At 32.8% G+C, this 26,603-nt stretch overlaps 1 protein-coding gene across 9 annotated transcripts; it reads left to right on the top strand.

Annotated features, from left to right (window-relative positions):
* Positions 1-10,445: 10,445 nt before the first annotated feature.
* LOC142618727 (uncharacterized) lies at positions 10,446-17,201 on the top strand. 9 transcript variants are annotated; one of them, XM_075791726.1, is made up of 11 exons: positions 10,453-10,698; positions 10,792-10,896; positions 10,960-11,036; positions 11,980-12,059; positions 12,223-12,289; positions 13,944-14,011; positions 14,143-14,224; positions 14,884-14,964; positions 15,094-15,171; positions 15,911-16,030; positions 16,743-17,201. In XM_075791726.1, the coding sequence occupies exons 2-11, from the start codon at positions 10,803-10,805 to the stop codon at positions 16,923-16,925; spliced, it is 930 nt and encodes a 309-aa protein (XP_075647841.1). In that variant the 5' UTR covers positions 10,453-10,698; positions 10,792-10,802; the 3' UTR covers positions 16,926-17,201. The 9 variants fall into 9 exon arrangements, with proteins under 9 accessions (XP_075647847.1, XP_075647846.1, XP_075647841.1 ...); XM_075791724.1 differs by having other exon boundaries at positions 15,088-15,171; XM_075791727.1 differs by having other exon boundaries at positions 10,455-10,698; positions 12,229-12,289.
* The last annotated feature ends 9,402 nt before the right edge of the window (positions 17,202-26,603 follow it).

Raw genomic sequence — 26,603 nt, 5'->3', positions numbered from 1 at the left:
TTGATTTTGTTGTAACCTTAGTTTTATTAAAGGTAGAATATCCAGCACAATTGCCCAAATAAACAACTAACAACAAACCTATATATGTAGCACCTTAAAAAATGTTTTATAAAAAAAAAAACTTTTTTTTTCTTTCTAACAGAAATTAGCTTGTAATTCCATGTATATACATAAGATACAATTACAAATAAACAAAACTAATTATGTATTAAAATTTTACCACGTTTATATATATTCATTTAAATTGTTATCCATGTAATTCTCAATTTTAATTTGTCCTACCACTATTTTTATAACAACAACAACAACAACAATATATGAAAAATGAATCAATGGTGGTGATTTTTCAAATGTTTATTAATTTTGATTTTATGGTTTTCTCACTTTATAGCTCATTTAGCACAAAAAATTAAGAAAATTAATTTGGATTCTTTGATTTTGTAGTGTAATAAATAACTGCATCAAAATTAAGAAATAGAATAAGAAATATGATACAAAATTAGACTCCAATTTGAGATTTAATTAGATTTTCTCTCAATTTTAACTTATATGTATGTATGTATGTATAGACACACACATACACACACACATACACACACTAGCCTCATCACATGCGCTTTGTGCATGCAACGAGACTTTTTTATTTTTTGTCTAGTATCATAATTTTCTTTTAAAAAAAAATTGGATAAGTTTGTTTTGAAGACTTGGATTAGTAGGAGAGTATCTTATTTTGTAGGCATTTTATGTGGAGTTGGAGATATATCTTTATCGGGTTATTCTCAAGTTTTTTTCCTATTAAATAAAAGGTTTAAAAGTATTTTTGAACCACATAAAAGTTCAGTCTAAACAGGAAAATCTTCTTATAAATAGTATAGATATTTATACTACTAATACAACTTCTTCTTAAAAAAATAAAACTGCAATGAATAAAAAGTTTTAACTCAAAAAATAAAAAACTCCATTGCAAGTGTGAAGTGCGTGTGATGAGGTTAGTGTGTGTGTGTGTATATATATATATACTATTCTCATCACACACACTTTGCACGTGCGATAAAGCTTTTTATTTTTTATTAGTACTTGACTACTAATATGAGAGAGAAATCTAGAGGTGAGAAAAAAAAAAAAACAGTTTAGTGATAAAAAAAATGGTAAATTTGTGGAAAAAAAAAATAGTTTCATTTTTTATATTTTTTCAAAAAGAAGAAGTTGTATTAATACTTGACAACTAGCGCGAGAGAGAAATGTAGAGATGGGAGAAAACTTTTTTTTTTTTTAATTTAGCTAAAAATTAAGAGTTTCTAATTTTACATGCCTATTCCTATGATTTAAGCCTTAGAAATGGATGAATTTGACGGTATTTTAAGGATATAAATTGAGGATCTTAAATAGGAAAATCTCTTAAATAGTAGTATAGATTAAAGAGTGGTTTATATATATATATCGGAAAGACTATTGGAATATCGGAAACGACGGCAATGTTCATTGCTAGCAAGTCATAGACAGACGATTAGATAAATGATGGTGTTGGTTGATGATACATTGCTTAGTAGAGAGAATATGTGCAAGTTGGTGGTACAATTGCACTTCTACCTTGATCTTGTGCAATGTATCTAGGCTTGCCTATTCCACATGCCCTACATCTCTCTTTCCAATACATACCTACTAATAAAATAATATCTTTTGGTTGCTGAAATTATTATTATTTTTTTGAATATGTTTGTATATTTTGGACTTGGATGCTAGGTTGTTAAGTTCAAAGAAGATTTTATCCGTATGGACTCGGATTTGTGCAAATAGCAACCATGATTTAAATCAATAACGGAAAATAAGTGGAAAATAAATATTAAGCACACAAAGAATATAAAAATTTGCATAGTTCGGCAAACTATCTACTTTCACGGTGATGACAAAGAAATTTAACTATAAAAATAGGGATATATAATAGTATAGAAACCCAAATCTCTACACCATTATACTCTCTTACAAGAAAACACAAGACTAGAAGCGACTACCTCTCTTTTCTATTTTCTTTGATGCGGTTGCATTGCTAAGTTTTGGAATTCTCTTTTGACTTTGCTACATAGTAGAATATATATATATATATATATAATGCTAATATTAGGTCAGCTGGGGAAATCCTTCTCCACATAATAACTTTAACTATTGCACCGTAATTTAATCCAAATAGTTGGGATGATGAAATGAGATGGAAGAGAGTGAGGTGGATCTTCAAGTGTATTAGTGTGAAGAAATATTTGGTGACAGAATTTAGTTAGATGCTAGAATTTGAAGAAGAAATTTACTAATTCCTTTGTTTGGTGACCTTAATTAGAGGAAATTGCACTTTTTCGCATGAAATTTTAGTTGAGATTTAGGCTCCGTTTGTATTGCGCATCTTTGACTCACGTCTGCATTTGCCTTCTTTTCTTTTTTTTCCTTGAAACGCCTCTTGCACTGTTCACGGGACATGAACAGTGCAAGTAGGCAAAGCCACAATGTTAAAAGAGTGAACAGTGTTGCAGAAATTAATTTTTTATTATTTTCAGTTTTTAGTAAAATAAGCGGTATTCAAACGCATACTTAAGGTCACAAATTTCGTTTTCAAATTCAGTTAGTTCACGCATTATTTTGCACATTCCTCTCTCAGGCCTTCTTCGATTTTCCCCTTCCCCATTCTTTCTATTGCTTCCTTCAAATCTTTTTCCCCTTTCCCATTCTTTCCATTGCTTCCTTCAAAATAAGTTTGGTGATCAGATCTTCACCAAAATTATTTTTTGAGAATCATATTTTCATTAAATAGACACATGTCAAAAAATTATAGCTCAATTTAAAATTTAATTTATAAATCTAATTGAATTTTTTCTTAACTTTGACTTTAGATGATGATGATAATAATAATAATAATAATAATAATAATAATATTTGATATTCACCAATGTACCACTCATTAATTTCACTTTAAGCATGTGCTTGGTTTATCAACATGTTATAATGACTATTTTGACCCCTAGCCCAACAAGCCCAAACTAGACATAAACTTTATGCATGCCAGCTATAGCCCAACATAATCAAACTTGTTGGTAGGCTTTACCCCCTTTTTTATTATTATTATTATTATTATTATTATTATTTATAATAATGAATAATGATATATTAAGAGGAAAGAGAGGATGGCCCAGCCCACCTCTATCTTTGGATGATTGGACCCAATCAAAGAAGGGAGGAGATGGAGATGGGGCTGTTCCACAAACAAAAAAAAAACAGCTCAACAAGCAATATCATGGAAAAGAAAATTTACATCTCTAGGAACAAAATTAAAACCCCAGCGAGAGAGTGAGCGTAAGGTTAAGGCCAATTTAATATCAGATAGGAAAGGAGCAAGGAAGCATGGAGGAAGTGAGTGAAGATGCAATAAGGCTTCAATGCCTTCTTTAGAGTCTCCTTCAAAGATAACATAGTGAAGGTTGTGGTGGACTGCAAGTTTGATTGCTTGGAATGCTGCTGAGTAGATGGGGAAGTGGAGTTCAATCAGTCTCTTGACATATATAGTAACCAAAGAACACACAACATGATAAAGGTGGCACTTTTCGCTTGTATAATGTATGTGCAACTAGGGGATACAATTTTTACTTCCCAACTCAATGAAGCTTGCTTGCTGGTAGGCTTTACCTTCACCCTTGACACTGCCAAGTTCAGTCACTTGCATTCTCACAGCCTGGTGCACATACAATGTGTGACTACCAAATGGAGCCAAGACATGAATTTCCTAAGAATTGACCAACTTTTTAATTAAGGGGAATGTTAGCTTTATACAATAATTAGCTTTACACCCTTTCAAACCTTATGCCTGGGCTCTACTAGGTGGCCCTGCCAAATATATATATATATATATATATATATATATATATATATATATATATATATATATATATATATATATATATTTTGGGGTGGAGATGACAAAATTAAACTTCCTAGTTCTATGTAATGGTGAAGTATGACCAGGTAGTATTATGAACAACAAAAAATAGGTGCACAAGAACAAAAACAAAGGGCCAGTTTTCCATTAGCTTATAGTAGTTAGAGCCTCACCTCAACCTGCCCTCTCCCAGCTGCTGCATGTAGGAAAGTTGAGCCTGAATATCTCTATAAGCCAAAATGTCAGAGCAATCGGCAAGAAGCTACTTTAAAAACATTCAAATTTCCTCATCTATCAGCAGCATGAACAGCCTTGTTCATCATCTCCCACTTGTAAACTGAAGGTATATCCCCAATGGGCTCCACCATATTCTCAATTCTCCTTCCCCAAAAACAAGTAAAACCTCAGAACTCTTACTCCTGGCAGCTGCATAAAGCATATCAGTAACACCATATTTTCCTTCCCCCAAAGACAAGTAAAGGCCAGGTTCCTGTCAAGAAGTTCTAGAACAAAACCCAAGTCTCCATTGAGGCAGCAGTATACATAAGCCATCCTCCATATCCAGCTCTAATGAGAGAATATTTCCCTCTTGGATTCACACTCAACAAGAAGTCTTCTTGCAACCTTAGATATATAATTAAATTGCCATGAAAGAACATATCATTTAATATATATATATATATATATATATTTTAAATATCAGTTCAAAGTAAACAATCCTGGTCAGCCACCCTCCTGCCAGCAAGCCTATACAAGGTTTGACTAGAGATCAAGACCAATCATAAGGTGTCAATACTTAAATCTATAAACTAAACTAGAAATATTTGGTATTGTTGGTTCTGCTTTTGTGCCTTCAAATGCTATCGAAAACAAAATAAACTCTCCTTTTTTAATGCGGCATCCAAGTGCTGCCTTTCCCAATGACCAGTGGGTTCAGTCAAATAATATACTTAACCTCAAGGACAATCACTCATCATAGAAGAAAAAAACTTTAACAACTAGAATGGTCAAAAATGATTTAAGAAATAGCATTTTGAAAATCCATTTATGCTTAGAAAAGCATTATTTACAAGCTAGAATGGTTAAAAATGTTGTAGATGAAGGGTGCAAACAGTTCACATATCCTTGATGAGGCACTTGCAAATGTACATGTCAGAAAGCTTCGCAAATAAAGATCTTTCCTTGATTATCAACACATTTTGGGCTTTAAGTCCCAATGAATGATTCCCAATTCATGCAAATTCACAAGCCCAAAGACCACACCCCTGTTACAAATATAAGCTAGAGGGTTAGAAAGATGCTGATCATATATAGATAATACTACATGAAAAATGCCTACTGAACAAGGGCATTTAGCCTACACTTTTGTTCACATGGTCTTGACAGGCACATAGAGCCATTTTAAAGCATTGAAATTAAATATACAATATGCAGTTCATCCACTTACTCACTGAACTTATGGGCAGTTCAAAAGACTTTTTTAAGTCCTAAGAAAATTTCCAAGGTTCTATCAAAACAACCCCTGGAATAAATCTTCTGTAAAATACCACTGTTACAAATATAAGTAAACAATTGGAACAATAGAATGCTACAATCATATCTTCCACTCCCATCCCACTTTGATAACTTACAAAAGTTTACGCATCAACTGAAACTTACAAGATTCACGACAAGAGCAAATTATTCCAATAATCCAGTGAACAATAGAATGTAACAATCAGAGATCGATTCTTTAGTAACATATGATTCATAGTTTTAATTCTCATATTATATTTGTTCCTTTTTAATTTTCTAGACTAAAATTGTCACTCTTTCAGAATTTCTTGGCGCTTGGGTGCTAAGAAAATGTGGGAAAATAAAAGGAAATAGGTTTTATTTTATTTTTTGCTCTGTTTGGTTGATAAGAAATTAGAAGAAACTGGAAGCCGACTGAATTGAACCGATTGAAATGCAGTCACTTCGGTTTGGTGTCAGTGCCAAATATGGCAAAAACTGAAAACATAAATTTGACGGAAAAATTGAAATTGACCAATTTCACCCCTAGTCATAAGTATTCTAAAATTAAAAAAAAAATCCTGTGTGCTCTTTAATCAATAAACCAATAGAAAAGAAAAGCTTTCATTTAATAACACAAAGATTGCATATGCAACCATGTGTAATGCCATACAAACAAAGATGTACACATATCCAAATGCAACAAATTTGAATTCTAAAATGATCAATATGGTTGCTTAAACAACTAAGTACAAAGGATTCAAAAAATCAAATCGAATCTAAACAAAAACTTTACAAAAAAAATCTTGAGAGTGCAACATCAGCATGCAGATCATCGGTGATACTTGAACTTCTTGGCGAAATTAATGTCAGGCTCAGGCTTAGGTATGTCTCTCAAATCTACCAACTGAATCTTTCTTTTGGCATCTTGAACTTGTTGGTACCTCAATTGTAGCTTTCTTTTTGAAGATTCCAATTTCAACTCTAATGAGTTCCCCTTCTCCTTTCCCTCCTCTTCCTTTTGGATCTCTTGCTTTTCAGAACATGTGTTGATGGCTTGAGTTGATGAACTTGATTCCATCTGTTGTTGTTGTTGCTTTTCGGAACATGTGTTGATGGCTTGAGTTGACGAACTTGGTTCCGTCTGTTGTTTTTGCGCTTTCCTTTGCCGCCATGCAGCCAAATTGATCTTGACCACAATCCTCTTTTTCTTTGTTATCCCATCAGCACCGTTCAGCATGGTGGTACTAGAACAACAAGAGTCAATAGTGCAAGTAGAGTCCGTAACATTCTTTGCATCACTCTCCTTGTTATAGTCATCCAACTTGAAGTCTTTAAAAACCTTCATCCTAATAACATTGCATGCTTTCTTTTCACCGTTCATGGCGGCACTACTGGTACTGGCAGTAGTAGAAAACAACATTGAGATTGCTGATTCCTCATCACACCCAGAACCAGAAAAGAGCGTCTTCATCTTCTTGTTGCTTTTCAAGTTACGATGCTGCATTCCCATACGAGTGCTCGCATCTAAACCCAAAAGCATAGACATAGCCATGGTCGGCTACTGAAACTTTGGCGAGAGATAGAAAATCTTGGAGAGAAAGTAATTTGTTTGTTTATTTCTACCAAAAAAAAAGAAAGTAATTTGTTTATTTTTTTTGCTTTCTTTGGTTTTGTTGCTTTTTAATTTAGTTTCTTCCCAAAGTCAGATATTAATGCAAAATAGAACCGACTTCAATGAGTGTAAAACCTTGTAGGACTAGGAGTTTAAAACCTAGTAGGACTAGGAGTTCTTGGTTTCCAAAAACTAGTAGGCAAGAACAGCTTAATTCAAAGGGCTTAATAAAAGTAATGGCCCGTGTGATACAAAGGGCTTAATAAAACTATTTTTTTTATGAATAGTTTGTATCTATAACATTATTATGTTAGAAATATTGGGCAAAATAATAAACTGTATTAAAGCCTAGTTTATTTTGACATTGCCTAAAAGTTACTTCTCTTTGTTGCATACCCTTATGGCCTGTTTGGATGTTTAAAAAAGGAGGGGGAGTAGAGTAGAGGGAAGGAGAGTAATTTAATTACCTTGTTTGGAAGTTTTTTAAGGAAGGAGGGAGAGGGGTTTGGAGGGGTTTGAAGGGGTTTCAACTACCTCCAACCCCCTCATTTTTAATTCTCCCAAATTGGAGAGATTTGGAGGGAGAGTAGAGCACATAAAATTATTGATAAAGTAAATTACCTAATTTACCCTTATTATATTTATAAAATTACACTGTTAAAAACAAGGGGAAGGGCTAATTACTCCCTTCCCCCTTACTAATTATAAAAACATCCAAACAAGGTGGAGGGTTATCATTCTACTCTACTCTCCTCTCCACTACTCCCCTCCCCTCTACTCCCCTCTACTCTCCTCCCTCTCTAAACTCCCAAACAGGCCATTAGGGTAGCCCAATCTATGGCAAAATTTTTATGCAAGGCCCTTAATATGTAAATATTAATTAAATAAAATTATTTAATATTAATCAAATCAAGGTTAATTTGATACATTAAATACATAATTTGATGAATAATACCAACTAAACTAATGTTAATTTCACGTAGAGAATTGAATATTATAGTTGAACTATAAATATTAATAAAAAGAAATAGAAATATATTACGATTAAAAAAATATAATTTATTTTGGACATATGACTATGTATAGTTAAGTAAAGTTGTGTATATTTTTAATTTTATTAGTTGGTGTGTGGCCTGGTAGAATATCAGTTTACAAAAATTAAAGTCTCAAACTATTAGGAGAGATTAATCTATAATTGATAATTTAACTCATTTGCAACGTTTTTTTTTTTGGAAACATTTTAGGGTTCTATTGGCCTTGTATTTTAAGAGTTTTAATAGAAATAAAAAGGAAAAATGTGCTAAAAGCACTATAAAAACAGCCTTTAAAAAATTTGTAGTATCATTAATATCACTAATTAAAAAAAAATGCACTACCTTTAAAATATATATAATTTTATAAAAATTTGGGCTTTTAATCATGAGAAGTGGAACCTTTTTCCCTAAGGGGAATTTATTTTTTTGGGTGGGGCTTTGGGCCAGCACTGCATACCCTATGGTTTTCCATATAAAGGGAGCAAGGGCTGGTCTGTGAAGATGATGATTATTCTCTATTGTATGGTATTGTAGCAAACAACCCAACGATTCATTTTTCATATATATATATATATATATATAAAAGAGCATCTATGCCGTGGATGCTATTATACAAGCTCAATAATATTTTGTTCATGAGAGGCATTGTAAAACACTTACACACACCCTATTAATTAGTAATTTTAATCAAATTAAAGGTACCTGTAGAAATAAATTTATGTTCTTATGTTAATCTTTTCTGTTTTCCAACATTGGTATTGAACCGAAACTTTGTGCCTCTATTTTCATGCATTAGGTTGGTTATTTTAGAAAATTAATTATATGGCTAGAATGTACATCCCTTAAGCTACAAAATATGATTTGCTTGATTTATATGTAAAATGAAAAAGACACAAAGGATTGAAGTTTGAATTGAGATTTTTGTTTTTCTCAAAAATGAGGGTTTTAGAGGTTGAAGACAACCTCCAAGGTGGAGCCCTACTTGGGCCACTAGAGAGTACATCAAGTGAAGACTATTCCGGTAGTTGGTTTTCCTCAAAATCACCACCAACAGATTTACAACAATGCTATAAATACAATAAATTGTACTTTTTTTAATTATAGAATATTAAGATGACAAATTGTGATTTGCGTGATACTATTAGTTTTTCTGTGACCATTGTTACTTAGATAGAGATGAGTTAGAGTTGAGTAATTTCATTTGATGTGAGTATATAGTTTAGGTTGAAGCAAATGGACGCCACTGTAGGAATTACATTTTTATTTATCAATAAAGTTAGGGTCATTCCTCTAAAAAAAATAAAATAAAACAAAGTCAGGGTCATAACAAAAATCACAATAATTTCAAAACACTCCTTTCCAATTTGCTTTCTGTCTCAGATCTGTGCCCATCACAATCTATTATTGAATTTTGTTTTAATGGTATATTTATGAAATGGTATTGGTAGGCAAATAAGGTGTTATTGTAAATCTTTGTTAGTTTTTTTTTTTTTTTACATTAATGGGGGTAAGAGGATTTCTACCTTTATATTGTCTCTATTGGAATTGAAAATACGAAAAAGTGGTAGTTAAATTATAAGAATAATAATTTTAAAAAGGTAATTAATCACAAACCCAATTTAACAAATGACTCCTTCTTAAAAACAGTAATTAAAAAAAACAAAAAAAAAAAACTAACAACTTGCTAACAATTGGGATTTGTGTGACTGTGAAGGTTTTTACTCTTTGCTTACTCATATGAATCCATAACTTTTCATCAACAACTTACAGTGACACAAGTCAACGTATCGTTATGAGTTCCAATTAACTTAACTGGTAAAGTCTCTTATGGTTAAATAAGAGATCTGAGATTCAATCTCCGTTTACACGAAAAACTGATTGGTGTCTTAGTCTAATAATTAAGAGCTATCATGGTTACACCAAAAACTGATTGGTGTCTTAATCTATGATAAATAACTATCATCAAAAGCGAACGTTATAAGTTGAAACCCTCTTAAAAAAAATATTTTTTTAAAAAGTCAACTTATTGTTAAATTGGGGTGAAAATTGGTCTGTCACGTTTGCCAATTGATTTGGTGTTTTAACCAATAACCAAGTTTTGCTTTGAACTTAACCCAGGGGGTTGGCTGAGTTGGTAGAGCTCTCAGCCTCAGGGTGCTTATCGCTCGGGTGCTCCGCCGAGTCTTCACCGCACTTTGAAACGAATTTCTTGCTTTACCCCTTCGCAGCTCTCCCGCACGAACAGTTACTTCTGCAGTTCTCGAGGATACACGCGCAAAAAAAGAAAAACAAAAAAAACAAAAAAAAAAAAGTTTTGCTTTGAACTTTTCTCAAAAAAAAAAAAAAAAGGTTTTGCTTTGAACTCAAAGGAAAGGTATAAATACTAGTACGGTAGTACTATTGAATGGAAACCCTCTATTTTAGTATAAAGAATCAGAAAAAGGTTAAGGAAATTGCTTTGCTCCACAAACAGTAAAGAATCATCTTCCTCTTCAATGGCGCTCTATTTTCTCTATTGCTTTGATTGTAGGGCTTCTTTCTTTGAAGCCCCTAGAACTACTTCCAACCACAATTTATACCTTACCCTTGCCTGGGTTTTCACCAAAATCAATCAAACCCACTCCAGCTCCAACAAGGTATTGTTTTTTTGTTTCATCCTCAAGCAATTTTGATTGATAGCTATCTGTTTGTTGAATTGACTGTGTGAAGTTTTTCAATGCATCCAACAGCTTTTGTAGAAATGGCTGTTCCACAAGTCAACAAGAAACTGCTTGATGAACTTGAAGCCATGGGATTTCCAAGGCCAAGAGCAACACGAGCTCTTCATTTTTCTGGTCTGTCTATATTTATTTTGCTAATTGTGAATGAACATGAATGATGTTTGTGTTAATAATCAGGTAATTCTAGCTTAGAGGCAGCTATAGAATGGGTGATTGATCATGAGAATGACTCAGACATTGATCAGATGCCCTTGGTATGAATATGGTTTCTCATCTTCGTTCTCTTCTTTGCTCACATTGCACATGGATTTTTATATACTTATTTTTGGTATTTTTATTCAATGATATCCTTATTTTAAACTTCATTCTTTAGTATAGTAACACATCCTCATTCATGCTGAGAAATAACACTAAAACTATAGTTTGAAGTGGGATTGTGTTTCACAAAACCAAAACATTTGATATTCACATTATAGCTTCTTGTATACCTTTTTTTTTTTGGGTTAATAAGTCTTATATTCAAAGGGGCAAAATGCCCAACAAAAGGAAGAACTCCTTTGAAATGAAAGAAAAGGAGTGAGAAAAATAGAGATAAGGTTATTGTAAGACATAGTCGGCTATTTCATTTTGAATAGAACTAACAAATAATTGTTAAAAAAAAAATCCTGATCCCAATTGTTAACTTTGAACTTAACTGTCAATTTTAAAAGATTGCTTGGGGATTCAAAACTGTAAAACTCTTGGCTTGATATTGAAATAAAGAGAAACATTTTAAATAGAACATATATTGGCCAGTAATCTTCAGCTTTTTAATTTTGGTATATCTACCAGGTGTCTGCTTATTATAAGATAGAGGGTGTTCAGGCAATTGAAATTCTTTCTCATATATATGCTTGTTTAGCCGACAGTTTTGATTGGGTAGTAAGAGCTGAAGTTTATGCGTCAATTGTTGTTTAGCTAAGTATCTTTTCTAATATGATCTTGTTTTTATCAGTTTGTTTTTGTGGGTAGCTTTTGAGATTTGGAATTTGACTTTATCTTTGCTTCTTGTAAGCTCCATTTCTTTGAAAGGAGGTGGAGAGAAAAAAATTGTCTTTGGTGAATATGTTGATACATTTTGTACATGAACATATAAAATCTTTGGTGTTGCACATACTGTCACTAGATTTGTTTGCTTGACTGTTTAACTTCTCCCAGGTAGCAGTGGATATTAATCTTGACTCACCTCAAACTTTCCATATCACAGAACAAATGAAAATAAAGGCACAGGAACTAAGGTTTCCTTTTCTGTTTATCTAGAACTCCCCCTCAGATTCTTTCCCCTCTTTTGACCTTTTATATATAATTCTTTAATCTGGTTGAATATTTGAAAAAACTTTCAGATTGATCTTACTATTTATGGCTAACCGGTTCCTTTCCATGACTACTTATGTTGTTGAGTTTCAGGAATAAAGAACATAAGAAGAAAGAAGTAGAAGAAAATAAATTGGAAAGGCAAAGGGAGAAGGTATTATGCAGTTATTTCTATGGTTTTCTCTTTCCTTATTTGATAGCTCCTTAACTTTACCTTGCCTTTTCTAAATCTTGTTAAGAATTTTGATTACTCTTTTAACTTTTTTACTGCTTTTTCTCTAATGGAAGACAGAGAGATTTGGGGAGGGGTGGGGGTAGATAGTTTAAATAGTGCTTTAAAACACAAGTAGAAAATGTGTATAGTATGAGAAGTTTTAAAGTGAAGTTGGCAATTTATTAGTATCAATTGATAAATAATTAATCTCTTTAAAGCTTGCCTTGGTGTGATAGCAAGTGCCTTCCACCAAAAATAGGATGCAGGTTTGAGTCTAGGAATCAGCCTCTCCAAAAATGGGGGTATGGCTGCCAATCAATCATCTCTCCTAGATCCCACGATAGTGGGAGCTTTGTGCATTGAGTATGACCTTTTCCTTTTTTAAAAGTTGGCATATATTGCCTATTGGTTCATAAAATATGACATTAGGAATAATATGCAACTTTCTATTGTACAAATAATGATTAATGCAAGTTTTTCTACATATACCCTTGCAATTTTCTCCTTAGTAGACTCTTCTAGACTAGAAAATTACCATGATTATAATAATAAGTTCAATATCATGGTTAAGATGATTTGATGAGGGGAACGTGAATGGCAGCTCCTTTTGAAGAATTATAAGAGGTAAAAAGTTGGTTCTAATGTTCAAGGCATAAAATTTGGAGTGTTTTGGACTCTTGGGATCTTGGTTAGCTAGCCTGAATTGAACAGTCTTATTTTATTGTTTATCTAAGTAATGTTGTTTCTTGTTTAGTTTTAATTAATCTTTACTAAAACTGGGGTTAATTTGATAATTTCTAGATTCTTGCGATTAGGTTGTACCAAAGGCCCATGAGTCGTATTTTATGTTTTTAACTCCTTTTCTTTTTATTCCTACTACTAGATTAAGTGTTGAACTTGAAACATTTGCTAGTCACATAGAGGAAATTCATGATAACTTATGAAGAATTGTTGCACTCAGGAATGAGAAATTCAAGGTTCAAACTAATATTAGAAGATTATTTTCCGAATTCAATGAAGGAGATATGATTATGGTTCATATACAAACTTGGTTTAGTATTCTTTTTCTTTTTATTTACGAAAACTTAGTATTTATAGGCCTTTATACTATAAATTCATTGAGATTTGTGAGCTTTAATAAAATTATAGTAACATTTTTTTTTGGGAAAATAATTATAGTAGGTTTCTTAAAACCTTGCCTAGGTTTCTCATTCAATTCATTGTTTTACCATCAATCGAACATCAAATTCATTTCACGATTCATTAAGATTCAATCCTTTTTTATTATCTAACCTTAAGTTCTTAAATATCCAAACCCATTCAAGAATATTTTGAGAACATATCAAGAAGCCTAATATAGTTGAATTTCTTAAAGATCTTATATCATAATTCCTAAGTTCTTTTTACCCCTGAAAGACATTATTCAACGGTGAACTTGCCATAGCTTTTTTATATTTTAGAACATATTATTGCTGCTTCATTGTTGGTTTTTGTCAAATCAAACTCTTCTGTTTGTTCTTTGGGATTCTGTTAAGAGCTCGTATCATGTACTTGGCATTTATTTATAAAGACTTTGGTTGTGCTATTGTTCCAGGAGAGGATTCGAGCTAGTAAGGACCTCACTGAGGCAAAGCGAATTCTAGAAAGCAATGAAAAACAACGGTCTGTCTTAATTTAGTAATTGTTTTTTCTATTTGGCAATTTTATGTCTATTTATCCCTTTTTGTCTTTAAATACATTAGATTTTATTTCCTTCTAACTTAAATATTAATATATTCACTCTGTTTTTTCAGTTATTTTGCCTTGAAAAAAAAAGAAAAGGAGGAAGAAAAAAGAGCAAGGGAGAAAATACTAAAGAAACTAGAACATGATAAGGTACTTGAAAATTTTTCCACATTTCATTGTGCTTAGAAAAATTGTTAATAGATTATAATTTTTTTCTAGTAGATTATGCGTGCGTTTGGGAATCATTGAAAACATTTAGCTTTTAGCTTTTTGTCTTTTTTTTTTTTTTTTTTTTTCCAAATAATCTAGCTTTTAGCTCTTTGTAACGCATTTAACATAAAAAATAAAAATAATAAATTATAAAAAAAAAAACATAAATGTTACCAAAAACTATATCTTTTGATAAACACTGTGCCAATAAGTTACCGAAAATACACAATTCCCAAATGAAAACTTTATATTATAGATTTCACTATCATTGTCCTTAATACACCTTTTCCCTAGGGCCTGCCCATTTCTATGGAAGGAGAATTTTTTTTCTTTATAGTATTTTATGGTCAATAAAACTAGAGAGAAATATGTATTTTGTGGAAGTTGTGCTAATACAGGAAAAAAGTTTTCAAAAAATATTCTCAAAGAACTTGAAGTAAGCAACAACCAAGAATAGAAGAGAGACTAATGGGATTTTATTTTATTTTAAATTTTATCAAGTGATAATTTATACTTTTTAGTTCATTATTCCTGATTTGAGGTTTAATACCTTTCTCAAGAATTTACCATGACTCAAAAAACTATGCATGTCTTCATAGGTAGAAAGGAGGTCAAGACTTGGATTGCCACCAGAAAGTCCATCTGTAAAAGCTTCCACTCATTTGTTGCAGGAAAAAACGGTACGGTTATTTTGAAAGTGATGTTTATAGAACTTAGCACTCTTCTGTGCCATTGCATAATATAAATTTCTTTACTTGAACTACAGGGCAGAGTTATTTTGATGTTGTTCTTTTTATTATTAGTTGCAGACATCATTGCCTCTGAAGTCTGTAACAAATGCGGAGCGGATGAGAGAATGTTTAAGGTCTCTTAAGCGCAATCACCAGGTAAATTGCTCATAGTGTAACAAGCACAAGAGTTCAGAGACATTTCAAAAATAGATCGGTTTATGTATTTTATGACATGATTGTAGAACCATCACATTATAAGTGGTTTCCTAAACTATTTTTAGCAACTTCATTCTGAGGTTAGAGTGTGCTTCAATTTCCTCGTTATATGTTTCAAGAGCAAAGCATAGTGTTGAAGTTTTCCTGTATAAAAATTCTGGTATAGTGGACTTCTTATATGTGAATCATTTAATCAGAGGGTGGTTTTTTATTTTTTATTTTTGGAAATCCATTGGGTTAAAGATCTCCACAGATAAATTGTCACAACAATGAATTTCCTTTGCATCTGAGTTTTCAGATAAATGGGAGGTACTACATCTTATTATTTACAAGATAGATAGCTCTCCACGACCTTGTACGAAAAATCTCCTTGCTTTACATACAAATACTTAAAGAAAGAAAGCGCATGCTTGAATTCTTGAAAGGCTTTTAATTAAACTAAGGTGAAGGTACATGCACCTGTTATAGCATAAATCATATGCATAGGATATTTTTAGGGTTCCTGCCATAAATATTTTTAGCATTTCTTTGACTTGTGAACTTTAGGTTTCACCAGTCCCAAATGTAGTCCATTTTTGTTAGTTAAGGTTGTCACATGCTATTTCATTAACTTCTATATTTTACATGTTACTCTGTCAGCAGCCTGATTCCTCCTGCCTTTTTCTATTTATTCATCTAGAATGATGGTGCCAGAGTTAGGAGGGCCTTTGAAACTCTTCTGATCTATGTTGGAAATATCGCAAAAAATCCTGATGAGGAAAAATTTAGGAAGATTCGACTTACTAATCCATTATTCCAGGTAAACAATTTCTTTGATTGATGTGGTTGTTGGGGGGGGGGGGTGTTGCTGAGGTTTGATCATGTTGTTTAACCCTCCATACCAACCATACGAGTAATCTGAGCTGATTGAATCAAGTAGAGTCCATTTGTTATCTCCACCAAAGTCCAGATTGTCCTTTTGATGGAAGCTTTTGGGATAGGTTATTGCCACAAGACACTGGTAATGCCAAGTTATTTTCCACGGAAATTAGGTTACTTTTGGTTCGGTTTGGGATTATTATTGGGTTCACTTTCACGATTTTTAACTAGTAAAAAATAATACATTAATTCGCCAGGCTCATTTGTATGAAAAAGGTAGCTTCATTAGTCATGATGAGAGCCAAGAGCTCTCCATCCTGATTGTTGGATCACCGTATTTAGTTTTTCTTTTGATCACTACTGTCAAGTAATGCATAGATTTGACGAGTGTTATCCTCTTTGTAGCCTTAAATTGAACGGTCTTAATATCTACTGCTTTTATGGTCTGTCACTATTTCCTGTTACATTTTCAGGCCAGCATGTTCCTCTGTATAAACACGATATACCCAAAGAAAAAAGAGAAGGGTTTCATAAACATGGCTAAAATCTGGCATATAATATTTTTATTTGTTTTTCTTGGTTCAGGTGTACTTGTTTTGTAAGATTTCTACTCTAGTCATTTATTTATTGTTTAGCTATTTAACCCTTAACAGGATAGAGTTGGGAACTTGAGAGGAGGTATGGAATTTCTTGAGCTCTGTGGGTTTGAGAGAACCGAAGGAGACGAGTTCTTGTATCTTCCTGATGATAAGGTCGACATGGAAATTCTAAACACAGCTGGGTCTGAATTGAAGTCTGCAATGACCAACCCCTTCTTTGGACTTCTAAGTGTGTAAGAGAGGATTGTACTGTGATTTTAGGTCAAATGACTTGGGTCTAAAACTTGGCCACAAAGAGAACAGTAAAAAATTACCCAATTGGGAATGCCGTGTATATGTCTGGTGGTTGGTTCCTCACCATGGCCATGGGCTTAAGAAAGAGCTTGAGAATGAATGTAAATTATTCATAGTATGCATCTTTGATCTCCAAGGAATATTCTTCCAAATTTCTACTTTAAAATCTTCTACAGATTTTTCGTTGACTCTTGCAAATTTAATGGCAAAGGCTTTCTGTTCCACCTCTCTCTCTCTCTCTGCAAATTTAATTGGCCAATGCAATTTTATATCTTAGACATTTTCACTAGGAGTGTATGCCTTTGTGCTAACTTGGCTAACGGCAATAAAGAATTCAATTTAAAAATCATTTTTTTATGCCACCTAATTTTTTTTTATGCTATAGTTCATTATCAGCAAACCACTCTTATGCATCAGCAAACCACTATTTGCATAAAAGGTAAGGATTAGGTCAGAGTTGCACTGAACCAATCTATATGATGTCATGTGTCCACTATTGGACATAATACTTGTGCAAATATACACAAACATTTTTGTTGTGTATTTTTATTTTTTTTTCTTTCTTTATATTTCAAGAGGATGAATGAAGAGAGTGAATGAAGGATGTGAAGAGAGAAATAATTTAAATTTTTTTAAAAATATTTTAATGAAATAGCTAATGTGGGTGTTGTGAAAAGTGGTTAAATAAAATAGAAAAAATGGAATGTTATGCAAAAATAGACTAAAATTTTTGAACTAGTTAATGTGAATGGCAATGGCCTAAGTCCCAAATGGAAGAAGACCCCTTTATTAACCAATAAAATATAATTAAGGCCCTCTCACCTAGAAAAAAAATCAAGGCCCAAGAAAGAATTGTCCCAAAATTTTAATTAATAATTTTTTCTTAAAAGAAAATAAAATTATCCCCTCTTTAAATGATATGTCTTCTCTTAAATTCTTAATGTGCTTTAGTCAATCTTTCATAGTTTAAGAGTGAAAATATTCGTTCTCCCAAACATAGAAGGTGAAGAGACTCTTCATCTCTCTCTTCTCAAACTATTAATAGTTAAATTAATAGTTTTATAGACAAATTCATTAAATATCTTATCTCAATTTTTCCAAAAGAGAGATCATATGACTATTTGTTAAAATAAAAGACACGAACACACATTTTCTCTCCATCTTGATTTTTCAGGGATCAAACCCCTATCTATTCATTTTTAATATTGCCGCTTTTGCCTTTCCATCTTTTTTTTTTTTAATTTTATTATTATTATTTTTTGTAGCTTACTTTGTAATTGCTTAGCAATCAATGTACAATGTGTTGACTACTCTCCTTTCATCTTCATTTCTGGTTGGCTTTATCTACTCTCCCTTTCTTTTTGTTCTAGTTTATGCTATTGGAAAGCTTTCTCCCTTTCATTTTTGTTCTTGACTTCTTTTTGGTTGGGTGAATGAAAGAGTTTGAGTTCATTTCTATCAAATCCTTTGTTGTATTTTTTTTTTTTTGGATGAATATACATAGTTCATCCACTCAATACTTATCCTATAGTCTATTACTGTTTTTTCAATTTTTTTTTTATCGAGTTTAAATTCAATAAGCCTTGGGGCAATACCCCAAGTTTACAGCCTCTAATACCAGTATCCCATATTAGCATTTTATAAATTGATTAATGAATATAACTTGTCACATACATAAGTCCTCCCTAATATCCCAATTCCAAAAAGGTTGAAATTTGGAACCTATCTTACTAATATCCGACATCCTCTTTTGTACCACCGCTGAATCTTTAACCCACTATAGATATTGTCGAATCTGCCTTAGAAATTATCATACCAAAATCTCTCTTAATAGTAGTTATCACATCAAAAACTTAATTACTAATATTTGAAAAAGTACATTTTAAATTTGAAAAATGATATCAAAAACTCAATAAATAATATTTAATTAATATTTTTTTTTGAGAATAATTAATTAATATTTATATATAAGAAAATGTTGCACTTAAAATTGTACCCTTAGACCGCAAATAATACAATAAGCTGCCCCACCCCTCCCGGGCAGAAGAAAGCCGCACTATAAGCCCATATAAAATTGTAATTTAGCCTTAAAATTATCATAGTTTTAAATTAATTAAATTATTCAACAATTAACGTAACTCTTAATTTAATATAATTTATTTAAATTCTTAAGTTTAACCTTCTATTGAACAATAATTAGTTTTGAAAAAAAGCAACCACTTTCAATAGTAGTCAAAAGCACAATGATCTTGAATTTGTCAATTAGTATAATTTAGTAACAGTCTTGACGCTTTCTCGTTTAAGAGATGTCTCATGCAAACTCTTGCTCCTATAAATAACCATTCTAGTTTTGTTCAAGGCATTTCCGATGTAAATTTTTCTTTCCACATCTTATACAATTCTTTTATATTGACCACAGCTCCATTGTGTTGTGCACCAGAGCCTAAAGAAGCACCCACAGGCCACAGGGGTGGCTCTAGCTAAATAGAACGGAGAATATGAAGTTACTTGAGAAAGTTGTAATTGCATGCACCCGAAAAACCTACAGAACGTAGAAAAATTTTCTTATCAAACAACAAACATAGACCTTTCCCTTGTTGTGTACCAAGAATCTGTGTCCTTTTTCAACCCCCCCAACAAATTAAATGACATACTTTGAAGCTTATCATAGCTTATGTAGTGCCTTTCCAAAATGCTAGTGCCTTTGATTTTTTAGCTGGTAGGCTAGTGCCATGTTCGGAAGAAGATAATCACTTTGAAATTGATTGTAATGGTGCTGGTGTTGTGGTTGTTGCGGCGAGAACCGACACCAAGTTGAGTGAATTAGGTGACCTCTCGTCTCCCAAGCTGGAGTTCAGGCAGCTGGTTGCATTGTTGGATGAAGAGAGTGATGAAGAAAGGGACTTGAAGGACAATCCCCTTTTGTCTATACAGGTTATTTTCCCTTTGGTTATTAGTATTTACTATTTAGTACTATACAGTTAATTTAGTAAGTAGATTTTTTAGTACTATAAATTAAATAAATCAGGTTAAAAGACTATAATACGGATTTCGTATAATTTATTTTTCATATGAATCAGAATATCAGATTTTTAAAAAAAAATGAAGTTATAGAGATTGAGAAAGATGTATCTAAAAAAATGAAGTTTATGAAAAGTTGTATTATAAAAAAGTTCTTTTGATAACCCGTTACCTAATTGGCACGTACCTCTCATTACGTGTGAATTTAGCAATCGATTAAAAGCTAGATTTTTACTTAAATTATTCACCATTTGTAAATCTTATACTACCTTTTATTTTATCTTTATTTTAAATTATCTAACTTTTAGCTTTTTAGAAATAAGTCAGTTTCTAGCTTTTTTTATTTTTTTTATTTCACATTATGAAAATAAGTTACTAAAAATAAGTAATTCTCAAATGGACATTTTCAATAGTCTGACCATTTTCCAAAAATCAAATAAATAATTTGCCTCTTTATTTTAAATTTGAATCTTAAAAAAAAAACCAGTCAATTAGCTTATGACTATTTATAACATAAGCCTAATTATGGTACTGTTATTTTTTTAATAAATTTATTGTCCACTAGAGACTCACTAAACTTTTGAAATATGCAGGAAATAGTCTTTCTCCATATCCTTAATGCGGTTAAAAGTTTTAAAATGAAATGAAGATAAAAAGGAAAATAAAATTGAAAATAAATGAGATCTATTTTCTTTCAGTAAGATGGACGTTTAAAATAAAAAAAAATTATATAAAAGAAAGAAACATATAGATTGATTATTATGTCCTTTAATTTTTATTAGTTGTGAATAAATGTTATTTTTTGCCAAATTTTTGTGGCTACATAACATAATGAATCTCTAGTAAGATTATAACTCCTTTAGGAAACCTTATGTGGCCTACATTAAAGTGATAGATGAAAAGTTTGTCTTAAATTTTCTATTTATGAAAGTTATGTGTTATGGTGTAACATTCTATCAGTAACTCTCAATTAGAGATAATACTTTGAAGACACATTGGAATAACACCTATAATGAGTAAACATCATGGAGTTACAATTGGTTGAACTCCTTGATAGAAGTAGAGTTATGAAATAAATCTTAAACTAAAAGGATCCCTAGTCTAGCCTATATATAGCCTATATCTCCATCAAAAGGTCATATGTGTGGAATATGTCATAGACTAGCACTCTTTTATACATACATTATCTTAAATAATCAGTTCTCTCTAAAACACTTGAACAACTACGGCTAGTATGTTTGTTTTCTTTCTCTACTTTAGGTTTTCTATACCTATGGGTCTTGGAAAAATCTTTTCTTAATTCACCACCTTATTCCAATCAAATCAAAACAATTAGAACCTTCCTATGAGGCCAAGTCATTATTTTCATTATAAAATTGTCACTTAGATGCCTTTTTTCCTAATGAAGTCTCATAAATTTTTCTTGATGTGATTATCATCATGGCTTAAGATGCTATAGCCACTCCCAAGTCATTTTGATATTCACCACTTCAAATAGCATCATAAAGATCAACAAATCCTCATGTTGATCATGACAGGAAATTAAAACAAACCATAAAATGATATTTCAAAACAAGATCATTGCAATAAATCTGAAGCACACTTAAATATATAATTTTCGTTTATGATCTAATTTCATATATGCTATATACTTTATAAAATCTAGAGCAGTGGAAGAAAACAAACATACCTTTAGCCATAATTGTTCAAATGTTTTAGAGAAAATTGATTATTGAAGATAAATGTTGTAGGTGCACAATTGCACCTGGACCCAAGAACAGTTATGGGCTCAGGCCCAATGAGCCTTAAACAATACGAATTTGTAGAGTGTGGGCTTGAAACCTAGATTAGAAATGGGTGGGAACCAAACAACAAACTAAGGGTGGTAAATAATTGGAAACAACAAGGAATATTGCAAAAATTGGCGTCCTCGGACGTGAGCCAAGGGCTGTTCTTATATTATATCTTTCTTTGTTTCTTTTCTTTTTAGGTTACAAAGAGGTCTCCCTTAAATACTCCTCTTTCTAATACTTTATACACGTGTTGCCCCATTTCCTCCCTTAGCCTAGATATTTCTTTTCTTAGTGCCTTTGAACAGTAACTAGAAGCTTCCCTTCCACTGTTCAAGTGTCACTTCCTCATCAATGCGGCCAGGGTGGTAGGTGCAGGGTCTTTAATGTGGAGGTAGCAGCCTTTATCTTTGACATTTCTTCAACACCGGTGCTTCTGGGGCGTTCTAGGGTTTCCCCCTCTTAACCATTGGCCTTAACTGTGCCATCCCCTAGCCCTTACTATGAAATCCCGAGTTCTTCGGTGCTCATCCGAGGGTAAGTTCACCCTCGGCTGGGTCCTCGGATCCTCGGCGCATGGGCCGACCCATAGTATTAACAACTCCTAAACCCAGGGTCAGGTCGGCCTTCCTTAACACGGCCCAAAAGGCCCATGTTCCCATCAGGATCTTTTTACCCCCCACAAATGTATACATGAAATAATTCTTCTAGTCTAAATGGTCTTTTCAACACATGATTTTTTTATGGAAATACATGCTATATATAAATAGGCTAGACTAAGGACCCTTTTAGTTTAAGGTTTATTCCATAACTTTCATTCCGTCAAGGAGTTTAACCAATTGTACCTACATGGTGTTTAATCACAATAGAAGCTATTCCAAGGTGTCTTCAATTTATTATCACTAATTGAGAGTTATTAATAGAATGTTACACCACAATGTGTAACTTTAATAAATAGAAAATTACCACCGCGCACCCTTAGTACGGTGATTACTCCACAAGTATAAATGCTTGTGGGGTGTGGGGGCAAGGGTCAGGGTTCAAGTCTCCAAGAGGAAGTTTCATACACATATATACTTAAATTAGGCTAGAATAAAAATTTTATCTTGTATAAAAATAAAAAAAAATAAAAAATAGAAAATTTAAGACATGAATTTTTCATGTATCACTTAAATGTGGACCACTTAAGGTCTTCTAAAGGAGGTATAATCTTACAGAAATTTGGTTATGTTATGCCACCAAAAATTGGCAAAAAAAGACATTTGTTCACAACTAATAAAAAGCAAGGACATAATAATTAATCCATATGTTTCCTTTTTTTATATTAATTTTTTTAAAACGTCCATCTAACTGAAGAAAATAGGTCTCATTTATTTACTTTCAATTTTATTTGTGTTTTAATCAATCTATTCCGTATTTTTTTTATTGGTTTAATTGAACTGTTAAATTGTTTCTCAAAAAACAAAAACTGTTAAATTCCTTTTCCTATTCTTTTAAAGGCGTAATGCCAAACTTAAATTGGAAAAAAAAATGTAAAATATGTAATTGAAGTAAATCAGTTTGACAGTTAGTTTGTTATGACAGTTTACACAGTTTGGATGTGGAAGTTTAGCACTTGCCTCTCGAGTCAACCATTGCACGCTAGATGGGGTAGCAGTCAGAGTTTTTGAGGTAAATTGGGCTGCTTTAACTCGCGGTGATAATCTGGTTGTTGTGCCTAATTCAGATCGGACAATTCTTAGGGTCTGTTTGATTCGAGGGGTGAAAAAGTGGGAAGATAGAAAATAGTGAGAGGATAGAAAAGTAAAAGGATAAAAAAAATTTTAATTTCCCTTCTTTTTGTTTAGTTGAGAGTGGAAAAATGGAAAAAAAAAAAAAAAAGTGAGTTTGTATAAATTTACGCATATACCCTTATTAAAACCCATTTTAAAAAAATTGATAAATAATAAAAAAAATCAATCACTTAAATTTATTAAAAAATAAAAATCATGTTCATAAAATTAAAAAAAAAAATTCACATCTAAACAAAAAAAAAACACAAAAGAAAGCAAAAAAAAAAAAGAGCACTGGACAAGCCTGCCCAGTAAATCAAAAAAAAAAAGGAAATAAGAAGAAGAAAAGAAGAAGAAGAAGAAGAAGGGAGGCTGGCAACGCCTGCCCAGTGAATCAAAAGTAATAAAAATAAAAAAGAGGCAGGCAACGTAGGAAAAAAAGAAAAAAAAAAGTGTGAAGAAAACCAACATTAGTGAAGGTGCAATTGTACATGGGCATTTTTGTCTAAAAATGATGTCCAATTTCTCTTTTCAGTTTTCTCTTCATTTTGGAAAGAAAACTTGTTGGTGAGCTCGGAGATAAAACACATGTGCTCTACCACTTATTTTCCTTTCTCTCCATCCAACAAAACACACTCTAAAAAAGTTTTCCTTCTCATTTTCTCTCTAAAGTTTTCCATCAACCCTATTTTACCTCCAATCAAACACACCCTTGGAGGTTTGAGTGCTCAAAAACTACTGAGACAGATCATGATTTATTCACTGTACGAGGTTTGAGTGGCATTGTCACGAATCAACCCACCACATCACATAATCAGACTCATATGGTCTATTTGTCTCCGGAACGCATTAGCTACATAACGAAGCCAGCCCTCCGGGGCGGAAAAAACTGAAGAATTGCACCACATTTCATGTTGTGGCAGCAAAGATATGGAAGGCAATGAGCATTGCAGTAAAGATGCCAGAGGAAAGGATTTTTACCATGTTGTTTTCCGATGGATGCTTGCAAAAGAATTGTGCCACAAGCACCATGTGGGTTTGCAGGGAATGCAATGCATTGATTCCTGGATTTGCAAGAGCAAGTGTGAGGGAGCTTAGGGAGGAAGATGACTGGTTCCTTGTTAGAAAAGTGCGAGTAAGGGGTTCAGAGACTTGATGATGAGTATGCGAGGTCTGGGATAGTTTGGTTGGAGGTGAACAGAGGAGTGCCCTGCACGGAAAATAGCTTCTCATTGGTGTCATGGTTGGGATTGGGGCTAGAAGAGGAAGTGTTTGCATGGGGAAGAGTAAAATATTGTGCCACTCCAATTGTGGTTAAGCCTGGTTTGGTCATGCTGTTGCCAGGGCCAAAAGGCGAGGGAGGCCTCAATGTGTGTGCTTGCAATTGCATTGGGATCAAATGGATGATTTCTATAGGTTGATGATGATGAATGTATAAAATGTATTCTCCTCTATTAATCATATATGTAGTTTACATAGTTTATGGTTCTCTAAACTAAAACCTTAAATTCTTGTGAAGAAATAATTTTTGAGTGCCTCTAAGAAAAGTAAAAATAGAAAAATAAACAAAGCAAAAGTTTTATAGCTCAATGATATTGGTCAATGTCTTTTATAAGGAGAACTAAAGTTCTAAATCCCCTTCCCTCACTTATTCTAATAACTGAATTATTAGAGAGAGAAAATGAAAAAAAAAATAGCGTGTGAAGCACATTTCCGTAGTGTTAGAAAGCCAAAAATTGATTTGAAAAATCACAGGAATAAATAAATCTATTTGGAAAAAAAGGGTCAACCAATGAGACCCACAAGTTGACCCATTTTGACTCATCATTTAGCGGGTCAAGTTGACCCATCTTTATTACGAGTCCAAAAATCCCCACGCATACCCATATTTTTTCTTTGAATTTGGAGAGATGATAAATTTTGAGTCCAATTTTACGAGGCACCTTAAGAAAAACTCTAGTTTAAAGGTTTCCCTTTCTCAAAAAATCCATTCGCTAATCAAGTCATGAAGGAGGTCACCAACGTGGTCATTTAGTTCAAAGGATTAGAATGATAACGTTATCGAATTGAGTAGACTAAATGAGTGTTTGGATTGCATTTATTCTCCTGTGTTTGCATTTTTGTTTTTTGTTTTGTTTTGTTTTTTTTTTTTTTTGAGCGCCTCTTACACTGTTCATGGAACATAAATAGAGTATTTAGGCTTATAAACAGTGCCAAGTGCGTAAACAGTAACTGTAAGTGCACAATTGCACCTGGACCCAAGAACAGTTATGGGCTCAGGCCCAATGAGCCTTAAACAATACGAATTTGTAGAGTGTGGGCTTGAAACCTAGGTTAGAAATGGGTGGGAATTAAATGACAAACCAAAGATTGCCAGTACTTGGAAACAACAAGGAATATTGTAAATAGGCCTCCTCGGACGTAAGCCGAGAGCTGTTCTTATATTATATCTCTCTCTTTATCTTTTTTCCTTTTTGTTTACAAAAAGTTCCGTCCTTTTTCTGTCTTAAATTGCTCTTTAAATACTACTCTTTTGAATGCTTTGTACACGTGTTGCCTCACCTCCCCCTTTAACGAGATATTTCTTTTCTCAGGGCCTTTTGAATAGTGACCAGAAGTTTCTCTTCCACTGTTCAGGTGTCACTTCCCCATCAATGCGGCCAAGGTGGTAGATGCAGGGTCTTTAATGTGGAGGCAGCAGCCTTTATCTTTGACTTTTCTTCAATACCGGGGCTTCTGGGGCGTTCTAGGGTTCACCCCTTTTTACCATTGGCCTTAACTGTGTCATCCCCTAATCTTCACTATGAAATCCTGAGTTCTTCGGTGTCCATCCGAGAGTAAGTTCACCCTCGGCTGGATCCTTGGATCCTCGGCGTATGGGCCGACCCATAGCACTAACAATTTCTAACCCCATGGTCAGGTCGGCCTTCCTTAACACGGCCCAAAAGGCCCACGTTCCCACCAGGATGTTTTTGCCCCACACAGTAACTTTTTTATTATTACTTTTATTATTTTCAGTTTTCAGCAAAATAACCGGT

The sequence above is a fragment of the Castanea sativa genome, chromosome 12 (genome assembly GCF_040712315.1).
Source record: "Castanea sativa cultivar Marrone di Chiusa Pesio chromosome 12, ASM4071231v1".
NCBI classification, from domain to species: domain Eukaryota; kingdom Viridiplantae; phylum Streptophyta; class Magnoliopsida; order Fagales; family Fagaceae; genus Castanea; species Castanea sativa.
The sequence above is the reverse complement of the archived record's forward strand: the minus strand, read 5'-3'. Positions and strand labels throughout refer to the sequence as shown.